Source organism: Gobius niger (genome assembly GCF_951799975.1).
Source record: "Gobius niger genome assembly, chromosome: 10".
In the NCBI taxonomy this organism is placed as follows: Eukaryota; Metazoa; Chordata; class Actinopteri; order Gobiiformes; family Gobiidae; genus Gobius; species Gobius niger.
Window position 1 is genome coordinate 33,061,443 of NC_136861.1, and position 12,332 is coordinate 33,073,774.

At 42.6% G+C, this 12,332-nt stretch overlaps 1 protein-coding gene across 2 annotated transcripts in view; it reads left to right on the forward strand.

Moving 5' to 3' along the window:
* LOC306969632 (ubiquitin carboxyl-terminal hydrolase 43-like) overlaps positions 1-12,332 on the forward strand; it is a 137,774-nt gene that overhangs the window by 91,910 nt on the left and 33,532 nt on the right. For both annotated transcript variants that reach the window (XM_079565313.1, XM_079565314.1), the window contains exons 9-11: positions 1,480-1,583; positions 5,661-5,738; positions 11,753-11,882. In XM_079565313.1, the coding sequence (XP_079421439.1) occupies positions 1,480-1,583; positions 5,661-5,738; positions 11,753-11,882 (312 nt within the window). The remainder of the gene's footprint in view (positions 1-1,479; positions 1,584-5,660; positions 5,739-11,752; positions 11,883-12,332) is intronic.

The following is a 12,332-nucleotide window of genomic DNA, read 5'->3' on the forward strand; positions in this document are numbered from 1 at the left end:
AAGGCTTTGTTCATAACCTCCAAACACTTGCACATACCATATTTCCAGTTAGGCACCGGAAGAAGAAAGGAATATATCTACTTTATCAATTGTAATACATCCCAAGATGTTTTCAAGATCGAGTAACAAAGAGTAGTAAAATATTTTGTGTAAAACAGCACATAATTAGTACAAACATACATGTTCTCAACTTGATTTTAAATGTCTGCGGCCTTAAATTATTAAAGGGGTGATAACTTTTCTACAGTGGGGGTTGTTCTTGGGGCCACAGCCAAAATAGTTTGGGAACAACTGCTCTACTTGTTACTATCACAAAAAGTTACCTTTCCAGACGAATAAAGGTAACTTTACTGATACTACCCTTACTTCCAGTTGGACAATAATAATACAATAATAAGACCCGTTTGATCGGTGTCGTCCAAGTATTCTCTTCCATATCCAAACAAACTCCGCAGTGCAGCCTGGTTTGACCTCCTCCGAGCTCCTCAGGTGAGGGAAGCCTGTGTCTCTCCCTGACCCACTTACTTCCATTCAGTCGTCGACTCAGCGAAAAGAAGAGCTGCGGAGTCTGAGCCCTGGAGGAGCGAATATCCCCCCTGTTTAGAGCAACTTTAGCAGGTCAGCACTTCCCAGCAGCTGTCTGAGAACGCCCCAGTCACGCCCGGGATCGCGGGGAGTAAATACCGTCTGCTTCTGCAAGACAAAGGCCGCCTGGGAAAGTGACGCCATACTGTGTGTGCGCAACAGGTCAGGCTATGGAGCAGGATGTGCACAGGTCTACTAAGTTTAGATGGAGCTTTCACACAAACCTGATATTGTGCTTACACCGCAAAATGTGACAATTAAATGACTATTTCTGGTAAAGGCAGCAAGTTCTTTTTTTGTCTATAATGGAACCAAAATCAACCAATCAGATAATGTGTAGTCTTTCCCCTCCGTTGCTACCGGGCGGACTGCTTTAGGCTGAATATAGTAAACTAATGAAAGCTCCTGACAGCCCGATCAGACTGACATGCACTGCACCGCTTACCCACAGGCCTTTGCAGCCTTTTAGGACATTGCTGTACAATAAGTGACAGAATCTCTGCGCACGCCAGAAATGGTTAAGACAGTGTGAAATGTCTCCAGACTTAGGTAGTAGCCTTTACAGCCTTGCACAGAGTATGCAAAGTAAAAACAAGTTTCTGTTGATTCCCTTGTTGATTCACCGATTCTCTCCCAACAATTAAAAGATAATGGGAAATCACGCCACAACAAACATTGGCCCACGACTTTCACCAAGGTCAGATTTTGTCGCAAGCTTTATCCGTCTTAACAACGTGGACTTTTTCTCCATTGGAACTCTTCACAGGTTCAAGGGAGTAATGTGGGTTTAAGTTTATGTAATATATCAATGTCTGCACTAATGAGATCGAGCTGTGTTTTCATTTATCAATTTGACTGCATTTGAGGAAATCTCTTGTGTTTTTGTCTCCACAGAACTCCAGAGTGCTGTTTAACATCCGTGTGGTTGGAGGATCTGCCTTTTACAGTTACCTGTCACCTCAGGACAGCCGCCCGCTCTACCACCCCGCGGTGGAGAGGTGAGTGTGCTGACCATAGCTCCAGGCGGTGCGTGCTACCTTCTGGCGTGTTTCCTATGGCCGCTGCTTTGTGACGACGACACTAGAGGCCGCCATTGCTGTAGTACCTCCATGTAGCCACTAGTCTCCCATCGGATTGCATTGTACTTTAGATACGTTAAAAACAACTTAAAAGCCTGGTTTCTAATGTTCCTAAGCTTTACACAGCTAGATTTTTGTAAAACAAAATTTAGGAATCTTGTACTAATGATGGTCTGTTAGCCTGGAGCTGCGATTTTTAGGAACATGCTTCGTCAACGCTAGGGAGGAGGAGTCTGTAAATCCGCCATGATTCCCCTGCCCCTCGAATGTGGTCATTGTGGCAAACGGGGAGGAGTGAGGAGGAGTTGTCTTAATTTTTACGGTCTATGGTTTCCACTGGCCCCTCCGGGAACCGTCACCTTAACATGGTGGAGGGGTTTGAGCACCCGAATGATCCTGGGAGCTCTGTTTTCGGGGGCTTCGTGCCCCTGGTAGGGTCTCCCATGGCAAACAGGTCATAGGTGACGGGTCAGACAAAGAGCGGTTCAGGAGTCCCTTATGAGAGACCAACAGGCCCGGTTAGAATTGTGAGGCCGTCCTTCCGTTGACCCACCACCTGCAGGAGGAGCCATAAGGAGCTGGTGGAATGTGATTTGGGCAGCTCCAACAGCCCCACGACCCAGAAACAGAAAAGTGGAAGAAAATGGATGGATGGATGGATGGATGGATGGATGGATGGATGGATGGATGGTTTCCACTGGCCTGTTAGACGAGCATCCACTCTCCACTGTCCAGGCCAGAGCCAATCCGGGCTGACCAGGCATACGTTTTAGGACCGACCTTGGCCGTGACCAAAGCGCAGAACTGAACTGATTCTAATGTGACGTGAACAGACTCAGATTGGCCAGTGGAGAGAGGACCGGCCTCACTAACACGAGCAGGTCTTACGGATTTAATATTTCACCACATCATACTGCTGTTGAAAAAAGGTGATTTTGCCGATGATGCCACTGTTAGCACAACTTTAGCTGATGTTAACATAACAGTAGCATGTTCCTTACCTTCATAGCTTGCCTTTTAGCAGCTTCTTTCCTCTAGTATTTGCCTTGGCACTTCTGAATGTTTCCATAAACTTCAGCAAAAGGCAGCATTTGTCCACATTGTTGTCATCACCTGTTGTTCCTTCAGTTATGTGTATTCTAGCGTCAACTGTGGTCCATTATTAAGTGGAAACCCTCGCATGTACTGGGTTGAGTAGATACGTGAGAAACAAATACAGGAGTGTCTTGCAATGTCGACATGTAAAACTACATAATTATGACAAGCCCATGTGTGCACGATTTTGATCCACATTAGAATCTGAAGGTGCTGCAGTGTGTCTTTATTTTGCCACAATGTACAGCTTTTTCCGTGGGTTGAGCAGTGCACTCCACAATGTACTTATTCTCCTGTTCTACTTGTCATGAACACATTCATAATGAGATTAACATAGTTCTGTTTCTTAAGCACATGCCGTGGTTTGAAAGCAGGTGTTCTCAGTATTATAATTTGACACTTATCGTTTTTTTTTTTTTCATTTGGACTTCCTGAGAGGGAAGGAGAGAGGGCATTTTGGCATGGTTTCTGAAGGGCTTTGCGTCTGTGGAGCGGTTCAGAGCACTTCTTTTCACGGGCTGAATGCTGCTGATGGGGTAACAGCGGCGGAGATCTTTTTGAAATGCAAATCAAACGCACACAGCTTCATACAAATGGTCGGGGAACTCGCTTGTGTCCTGTCCCGGCGTGAACCCACAGCCCCTTATGTTGACTTTACTTTTACATAATTCCCGTCTTAAAGAGGCCACGGGTTGTTACGGACCATGTTAGAATGTCATTGCTCATGAGAAGCAGGCCTGGAGTGTCGCATGTTAGAGTGCAGACAGTATTTCAATCTTTCAAACAGGAAATATCAAGGCTAATGTGACCAAAAGTATAGATTTAAAAGCCTGAATTAAAAGCTCTGTACCCAGTTTACAAACAACAGAAGAGGATCGTCAAAGTTTCGATTGACTTAGTCGTGGACCAAACTCATTCCTAACTTTCATAAAGCATTTCTAGCATCCCAATTTTTGGGTGGAATGAGTTTCTATGTACGTTTTGCAATTTTCACAGAGCAAAGGAAAGCTGTAGCGTCACAGTTATGCTAGCAACAACTAGCCTGCTTCTTCAAGATCAATAAACACGCTTTATATTAGATGCACTGTCTTTTCCCCCCACAAATATCTACTTCTACAATTGTAAAAGTACATCTAAGGACAACCTAAAGACAACATATATATTTAATTATTATACGGCTCTTCACAACGTAAGTAGAAGCTCCGTTGATTTGAATGGGATTTCCCAACGTTCTACCGGTCATTATTTTCTGATAAAGGACCTCTGAGAAAAATAATGACCGCTGCCAATGGCAACGGAGTTGGTTCTTTCATATCACTCCGCGCGTACGTAGTAGCGACACTATCTGTCCCGTCACTGCCAGAGAAGTCGGGGAATAGCTCGTGAAGTTAGCGTGAGTCTGATTTTCAACTTACCTAGAGATTCACCACCATTCCTCCAACTGCGCCTTCAACTAAGTAGCTAGGCTAGCTATTAGCCTTGCTGCTTCTAGCCTAGCAAAACGTTGCAGAGCAACGCGCAAACTTTTGGGAACTATTTGTCGCGGAAGTCATTAAATAAACCTTTCGACCTTCATAAAAGTGTACGAAGTTTATGTTGTGTGTGTTCAGTTGGCAAATGGCCATATAATAAGCGGCGAAAAGGGTGAAACAAGACCCCTCCGCTTCGCGTCGGGGTCCGGTTCGCCCTGTCGGTGCTTATTTTCCCGATATTGACCAGCGTTCTATACATTATCCCTTACTTAAAGCTGGGGTACAGTGACATTTTTTTTTTGGCCCAAACTTGTTTCTAGCTCTCACAATCCATCCATCCATTTTCTTCCCCTTTTCCGTTGCCGGGTCATGGTCACATTGCACCAGCCCCCTATGGCTTCTCCTGCAGGTGGTGGGTCCACAGAAGGACGGCCTCACGACTCTCACCGGGCCTGTTGGTCTCTTATAAGGAGCTTCTGAACCGCTCTTTGCCTGACCCGTCACCTCAGACCTGTTTGCCATGGGAGACCCTACCAGGGGGACAAAGCCCCCGACAACAGAGCTCCAGGATCATTCTGGTGCTCAAACCCCTCCACCACGTTAAGGTGGCGGTTCCAGTGAAGTGAAGCAGGGGCGACCACCCCCAAGAGTCCAGTAATTTAGATTAGACTTCTATCATCCATTGCTCAATAAAACCTTAGGTGAAGACAATACATCATGGTCTGTGTTTTGCTGTGTTTACAACATACTCTGCAGTGGCAAAAATAAGTGTATTCTACAACACCAGAAAACTCAGGTACCCCAGCTTTAAGGATAGGGCTGTGTAGGACCTATAATAATGCATTCAACTCAATATGCTTTTTCTAGAATCTGTATATGTGTAACATAGTGCAGAATTAAATAAATACTTCCCCTCCACGCTTTTTGCTTTGTGGAACACTGCCATCTCCTGGTCAAAAACCTGAGTGCAGGTAAATGTCAGAGCATTTTTCACACAGTAAAAAGCTTACTGAGTAAACAGGCCTTTCCTAAACAAGGCTATGAACCTCTTAACCCCCACCTGAACCAAGCACATTTTCAGCTTCAGCTTTACCCAAATCTAAAAGCTTCTGGACTGTAGGCCAGAGTAACACCTCATTTGAAAGCTAAGACCTACAAAACTCACCCAAACCTTTTGTTGTCAAGTTTTAGTCATTTCGGCCACATTTTGTTTATAGTGTATGATGAAGCAACAAAAACAGGACGAAAACAGGACAACAAAAACGAGGAAAAAGCTTAGGCCTTAGCTTTCAAATGAGGCGCCACCCTGGCCTATAGGCTGTAAACTCTCAGGTCAAGAAGTCTTCAGATTTGGGTAATGCTGAGCTGGACGTTAAGAGGTTAATAAACAATTATTATCAATGAAACTGTTTTTTCCTGCGTCCCTCAGGGCTCTGAAGATGTGCGGCCCGGGCGGACCTCCTCACGTCAAGCTCATCGTGGAGTGGGAGCCACGCGTCAAAGACTGGTCAGACCCTTGACTTTGTTTAGTTATTGATTTACAAGTGAATAGTCACCACAGGCATATTAACAAATTATCAAATTAGAGGCATCACTTTGCTGTAGATCACTTACATAAATGTATTAGAAGTTTTCCATCATTTCATATTTGTATATAATCCATGTAAAAATTATTTTATTTGTGGCGACCAAATCTGAATAATGGATAGAGCCAGGTTTGTATTGACGGGACACTGAGAAAGTAAATTCAAACAAAAAGAAATTCAAACTTCACTTCGATGTTTGGGGGCACAAAATTCAGTAAATCCAAATTCAGAATATACGGATTAGATATTGAAGAATCCCTCTTAAAAGCTTCTAAGTATTACAATGTTACTGGAACAAAGGATCTGAATGTGCTGCTTACGTGGGGATTTAGTCGTGTTTTACTCACACAAAGGTCTTAGCTTTCAAATGAGGCATTGCACTGGCCTATAGGTAGCAAACAAAAATGTGACAAAAAAGAAACAGTGGCGAAAAAACATGACAAAGCGATGAATATGCGACAAAAACACACCAAAAAAACTTGCCAGAAAAGCAGCTGCAACACAATGAAAATAGTGATATAAACACGTCTAAAAAGCGATGAAAAATGGACCAAAAAAGCAGCAAAAAGGTGACAAAACGCAATTTAAAAAATCCACAAAAAAATCCAGAAAAGTGCAACAAAAAAGCAACAAGAATGTGACAAGTGATGGAGGTGCAACAAAAAAGGGACACAAAAAAAAAACATAATAAAAGGGACAAAAAAGTATGAGTTTTTGACACTTTTTTGCTGCACTTTCGACAAGAAAAGTGGCAAAAATGTGACAAAAACACAATTAAAAAGCACAACAACAAAAAATCCACAAAAGCGCAAAAAAAAAAAAAGAAAGTTACAAGAGCCACAGAAAAGCAACAAAAATGTGACCAAAAAAAGTGATGAAAGAGGAAAGAGCAGGAGAAGAAGTGACAGAAACTCAACACAAAATAGTGGCAAAAATGAAAACAAACAAAAAACGACGACATCTGTTTAGATCAGTTTTGTAGGTCTTTCAAATGAGACTGGCCTATAGGCTGTAAGCCCTGCAGTCAAGAGGCTTTTAGATTTGGGTAAAGCCGAACTGGAGAAAATGCGCTCGATTCAGGTGGGGTTTAAGAGGCTTTAACCATTTAACTGCCACCTTAGGGTTAGGGTTAGGATTAGGGTTAACACAAGGGCGTAACTTCCTGAAGGACTGGTGTGGACATGTCCCCACCAACTTTGACTGGGCAGGGACAGTCCCCACCAATATTTTGAACCCATTTTCTACATTTGCGGACGCCAGTCGAAGGTGCGCAAATGCCCGACAAGCCCGCTGCCCCGCATATCGGTTGCTTGATTGGATAGATGCAATCTGATTGGTTGTGGCTTTTGATGGCGTACGTAACTACGTGACATAACGAGCGTGTCAATCAAATTCAAAAACAATACCGCGGAATAGCGGGGTAGCTACTTGCTATTTACGAAATCAACCTTTCGTTAGAAAATGCCACCGAAAAAAACCCAAGATATCCGTGGCTATTTCCACCAACAACAACATGTAAGTCTCAGTTATGTCAGACTGACAACTTCAGTTCAAAATGACAAAGCATGTATGTCGGCTCATCGTTTTTCTGACTTATCGCTACTAGGCATCAAAAGGCATTCAGCTCGAGTCTTCAAAAGACAACTCAGTTTTACAGGTAAAATGCCATTTGTTGTGGAAAAAAAGCTCAATGTGTAAGAAAAAGGACATTTATAGTTTAGTAAATGAACAAAGTTCTGTTATCAGCTTGCAGAGGGTCAGGATGTCCAAACTGATAAGGACAGCGATACAGAGGGGACTTGAAAATTGGTTGCTCCAGCATCATCAGTGTTATTATTATTATTTTATTATTATACAGATCTTGTGTTTTGTGCTTTTCAGCAGAGTACAGAAACGGGTGCTGCTGCAGTATCCCAGTTGAGCCAGGTTTGTGGTAGAAATTATAGTAGGGATTTCCATTTTAACGTGGAGAGACTAAAACACAGTAAATAGAGCAAATAAGTGTATGGATGAGTAACATTTGATGCTTAGGCCTGTGGGCAGGCAAAAATATGGTTACAAAAATCCTCAAAGATGCAGTCCAAAGATGGTGTTCTTTTGCTGCTGTATTGGAGATGGCTGAGGAGGCTTGTTTTACAATCTGAGTGTTTAGGAGAGCGCACATGCATTGAAATGAATCATCTAAAATATTGCTTGAAAGGGGGAAATGGCTCATAGTGAAAGGGAGATCAAGTATATGTATTGGAGAATCTGTCTTCATGGTTTAAATAATGTTATACATACGAATTATTACACTGTATTAAAAGAAGCAACAATATGTGCATCCAAAACGCATCATGTCTTCTCTGCTATTTCAGAAGGGCACAGGTGCACTGATGCCAGCTAATACAGGGACAGCTGCAGAATCTGAATCGCAGGTGAAAAATGTCGAACGTGTGCACTGATGGTTCTTAAACTGTGGTGCATGTGCCACTTAACTATTGATGATTTCATGTATGTTTTAGTAATACATTAAATTCCAGTGTGTTTCTGGTTTAGTCATAGATATCATGATTTTTTTGATATCATCTTTTTCTTGTCATATTTAGGTTTATGTCAGATCTGGTTTAGCCCTTTTTTCTTCTTTTTTTTCTTTCTTTTTTTTAAATATTTATATCTTGGCCTGGTTTAAATATTTTGTGAAGTGGTTGGTCTGATATTTTAAAGCAGAAGTACTTGGTGTTTGAGAACCACTACATTAAACCAGTGCAAATGTTTATTTACAGAGGATATTAATTTAACTTATTTGTCCCAAAGGAAACTCATTCATCAGCTGAGGGCAATGAGGATTCTGAGGATGAAGGCCAGGTGGAAGGGAGAGTTTGCAGACATAAAGACAATGACAGAGCAGATTTTTTTGACACCTACACTTCACCGAATCAGCCAAACCCTAAAGTCATTGTGACTCAAAAACTTTTCAAGAGAACATTGCATTTTCAGGACAGGTGGTACAAGCAACATCCATGGCTTCACTACAATAACAATGTGAAAGGCATTCTTTGCTTTCATTGTGTAAAAACATACAGCATTGAAAAAAGTACTCTCTCTAAAAGAGCTGACCCTGCATTTTCACTTGTTGGGTTTACAAACCGGAAGAATGCCACCACCAGATTTAAGCATCATGAGCTTAGTCAAAGTCATCAACATGCAGTAACTGTGTATGCACAAAAGGGGAATGAAGTCAATGTTCTTCTTTCCAGTGCTGTTGCAAAACAGCAATAAGAGGCTCGGTATTGCTTAAAAAAATGTTGTGGGCTCAGTAATGTACTTGGCTAGGCAAGGTTTAGCGCTTAGAGGACATGATTTGAAAGATGGCAACTTGATTCAGTTACTAAAATTTAAGGCTAAGGATGATGCACGTCTCTCGCGCAGGCTTTCACAGTATTGTCACTACACCTCTCCACAGGTGCAAAATGAGATTTTGCAGTTGTTGGGTAATTCCATTGTGAGGGATATTGCAAAATGTATCCAATCTTTACCTGTTCTGCAGTTTTCCCTCATCATTGATGGAACACAAGACGTTTCAGGAACAGAGCAGGAATCAATCTGTCTTCGGTTTGTAGACCATGACTTACTACCTCAAGAGGTGTTTATCGGGTTGTATCAGGTTCCTGGTACCACAGGTTCAGAGATAACAAAAGCAGCTATTGATGCACTGTTGCGACTTAACATTCCTGTATCATCTTTACGTGGTCAGACCTACGACGGTGCTGCAAATATGTCAGGAAAATATTCAGGTGTACAAGCAGAGCTAAAGAAGATGCAGCCTTTGGGATTGTTTGTTCATTGTGGAGCCCACTGCCTCAACCTAATCACTGAAGCTGCTTGCCAGGCCAGCCCGGTAGTACGTGATGCACTACAATGGGTTCATGAGTTAGGTACTCTCAGTAAGCAGTCAGGGAAGTTTAAGTCGTTATTTTCTGATACTGCATCAAGTGCACAAGGGCCAGGTGTCTCTTTAAGACCACTATGTCCTACCCGGTGGACAGTCCGAGGAAAAGCTATAACTGCCGTTCTCAGCCAGTATGATTCTGTCCTCTCAAGTTTGGAAGATATGGCAGTAAGCAATATTAAAGCAAATGGTCTTTTGGAGAGATTTCAAAAAGGCAAAACTGTTCTGGGACTTCTTTTGGCACTTTTGGTAATCAATGACTTGGAATGTCTTAACAAGTCTCTACAGAAACGCACTGAGACAATTGCTGGGATGAAAGGAGCAATAGAATGTGTGAGATCCAGCCTTGCAGAAAAGAGAAATGATGAGACGTTTCAGGAGATTTTTGATGATGCTACACAAAAGGTGGATGCTCCTGGCTTAGAAGCGATCAAGATGCCTCACCAAAGAAGGCCACCAAAACGTTATAGTACTGGTGAAGGTCAACACTCTTACAGGACAGCTGAGGAACATTACAGAGCTGAATTTTATTGCATGCTTGACACAGTTGATGTGCAGTTTCAGGAGAGGTTCACTCAGACTGATCTTATTGTGTTGGAGAAACTAGAGGCTATTTTACTAACTGGAGATGTGGATGACACTGTTGACCAATATCCAGAGTTAAACAGTCATACTCTGAGGGTTCAGTTGGATAGGTTTCTATCTAAATACAAATGCAAGTCCAGTGATGAAGTGGTTGCAGTGCTCAGAGGAATGGCTACTGAAGTTAGAGGGTTATTTGATCAAGTAGAAACCCTTGTGAGATTGCTTTTGGTGAATCCTGTGTCCTCTGCTGAGGCAGAAAGGAGCTTTAGCGCTCTGAGGAGACTGAAAACGTGGCTCAGGTCAACAATGACCCAATTAAGACTTAACAATACAGCTGTGTGCCATGTCCACCAGACAAAACTAGACAGTGTACACATTACTGAAATATGTCAGCAATTTTTGTCAGTGAATGACAGGAGAAGGCAGGTGTTTGGCACCTTCAAATGAGTGCAGTGTTGTTCTGAGACTGCTTTCTAGTTTAGGTTTAAGGATTATTTGATGTTTGAAAATCATTATTTGTGTTTTTATGTTTATGAGCACTCTCAATTCTTTACATTTAAATGTGTTGTGTTGGTTAAGTGTTGTGTTTTCCAGAGCAGACAAACTTGAAATTAATAAATGTAATTTGCAGGCAAAATCTACACAGTTTTGGCTTTATTTGTAGCATAGAAAGAAGAAGAAGAAAAAAAAAACGTCGGGTGGTGACCACCTTTCCCCTCCTCAACGTCACAGCATGTCCCCATCAACTTTGAACATGAAGTTACTCCCTTGGGTTAACAATTATTTACATCCTAGTCTCAAAGCGTATTGACTGGAGAGCTTACAGCCTAAATGCCAGTGTGATACCTAATTTGAAAGCCAAGATCTTCTAGTTTCTAAAAATATGTGTGAGATCTGTGTGAGTGAAACACGACTTACGTTACATTTGCCGTTCTTAACCCTAATTATATCCTGATTAGGGTTAACTAACCCAGACCCTGACTGGGGGACGGCAGGTAAAAGCTTAAAGGGACTGTACAGAGTTTAAAAATTTTAAAATTATGTATTTTCCTCCCCCTACATGTTCCAGCCATGTCCTAATGTGTAGAAAGAGCTCAGACCTGTTCACCACAACTGCCTCTGAAATCCTGCACTGTCGCTCAGAAAGGAGAATCTGCTTCCAAAGTCATGCACAGGCTTAATATCGAAGCTGCAGTTATGCATAAGGCCTGAGATGGCAGTAGTGAGCATAAAATCACAAACTTGCATCTAGCCCCTTTAAATAAGTCAGTGCTTTATTTCAACTGGTCAGTGTGAATAATAGGGCAGAAAATGAGAGTCAAATTGAAAATAATCTCCGCTTTATCACCCTTCAGGATTTTGTCTATGTACATAATTATTAGTTAAATTCCTTTGTGTGTGTGTGTGTGTGTGCTGCAGTCTGTTCGGGAACATCCAGGCGGAGGTGGTGAAGGAGGTGGACAGCGTGAGGAGCCAGCAGCAGCAGCAGGCCCAGCACCACAGCTGCACCCTGGACCAGTGCTTCCAGCTCTACACCAAAGAGGAGCAGGTTGGTTTGTTTGTTTGTTTATTGTAGGGGAAACCGGAGTACCCGGAGGAAACCTACGCAGACACGGGGAGAACATGTAAACTCCACACAGAAAGGCCCCGTCCCTGGTGGGAATCGAACCCGGGCCCTTCGAGCTGTGAAGCGAGAGCGCTAACAGCTGTACTACCGTGCCATTTGGAGAAAACACGGATGATGTTGATGATCAGAAAGCTTAGTCAGAGGTTCTTCCTGAATCTGTGTGCGTTTCCTCCACTGGTGCTTGCTGGTTTCCCCTACCACAAAAAAAAAACATGTACAATAGAGCCCCCTCTGATGCCATGACCGCGCTGAAGAGGAGCGTCTGAAATCTTCGAGGGAACCAGGCAGACATTTAACACAACTCTAGATAAGACATGATGCATGGAAAACATGGCAGCCATCTTGTGATTGGCCGGTGAGGCGAATGCTAAT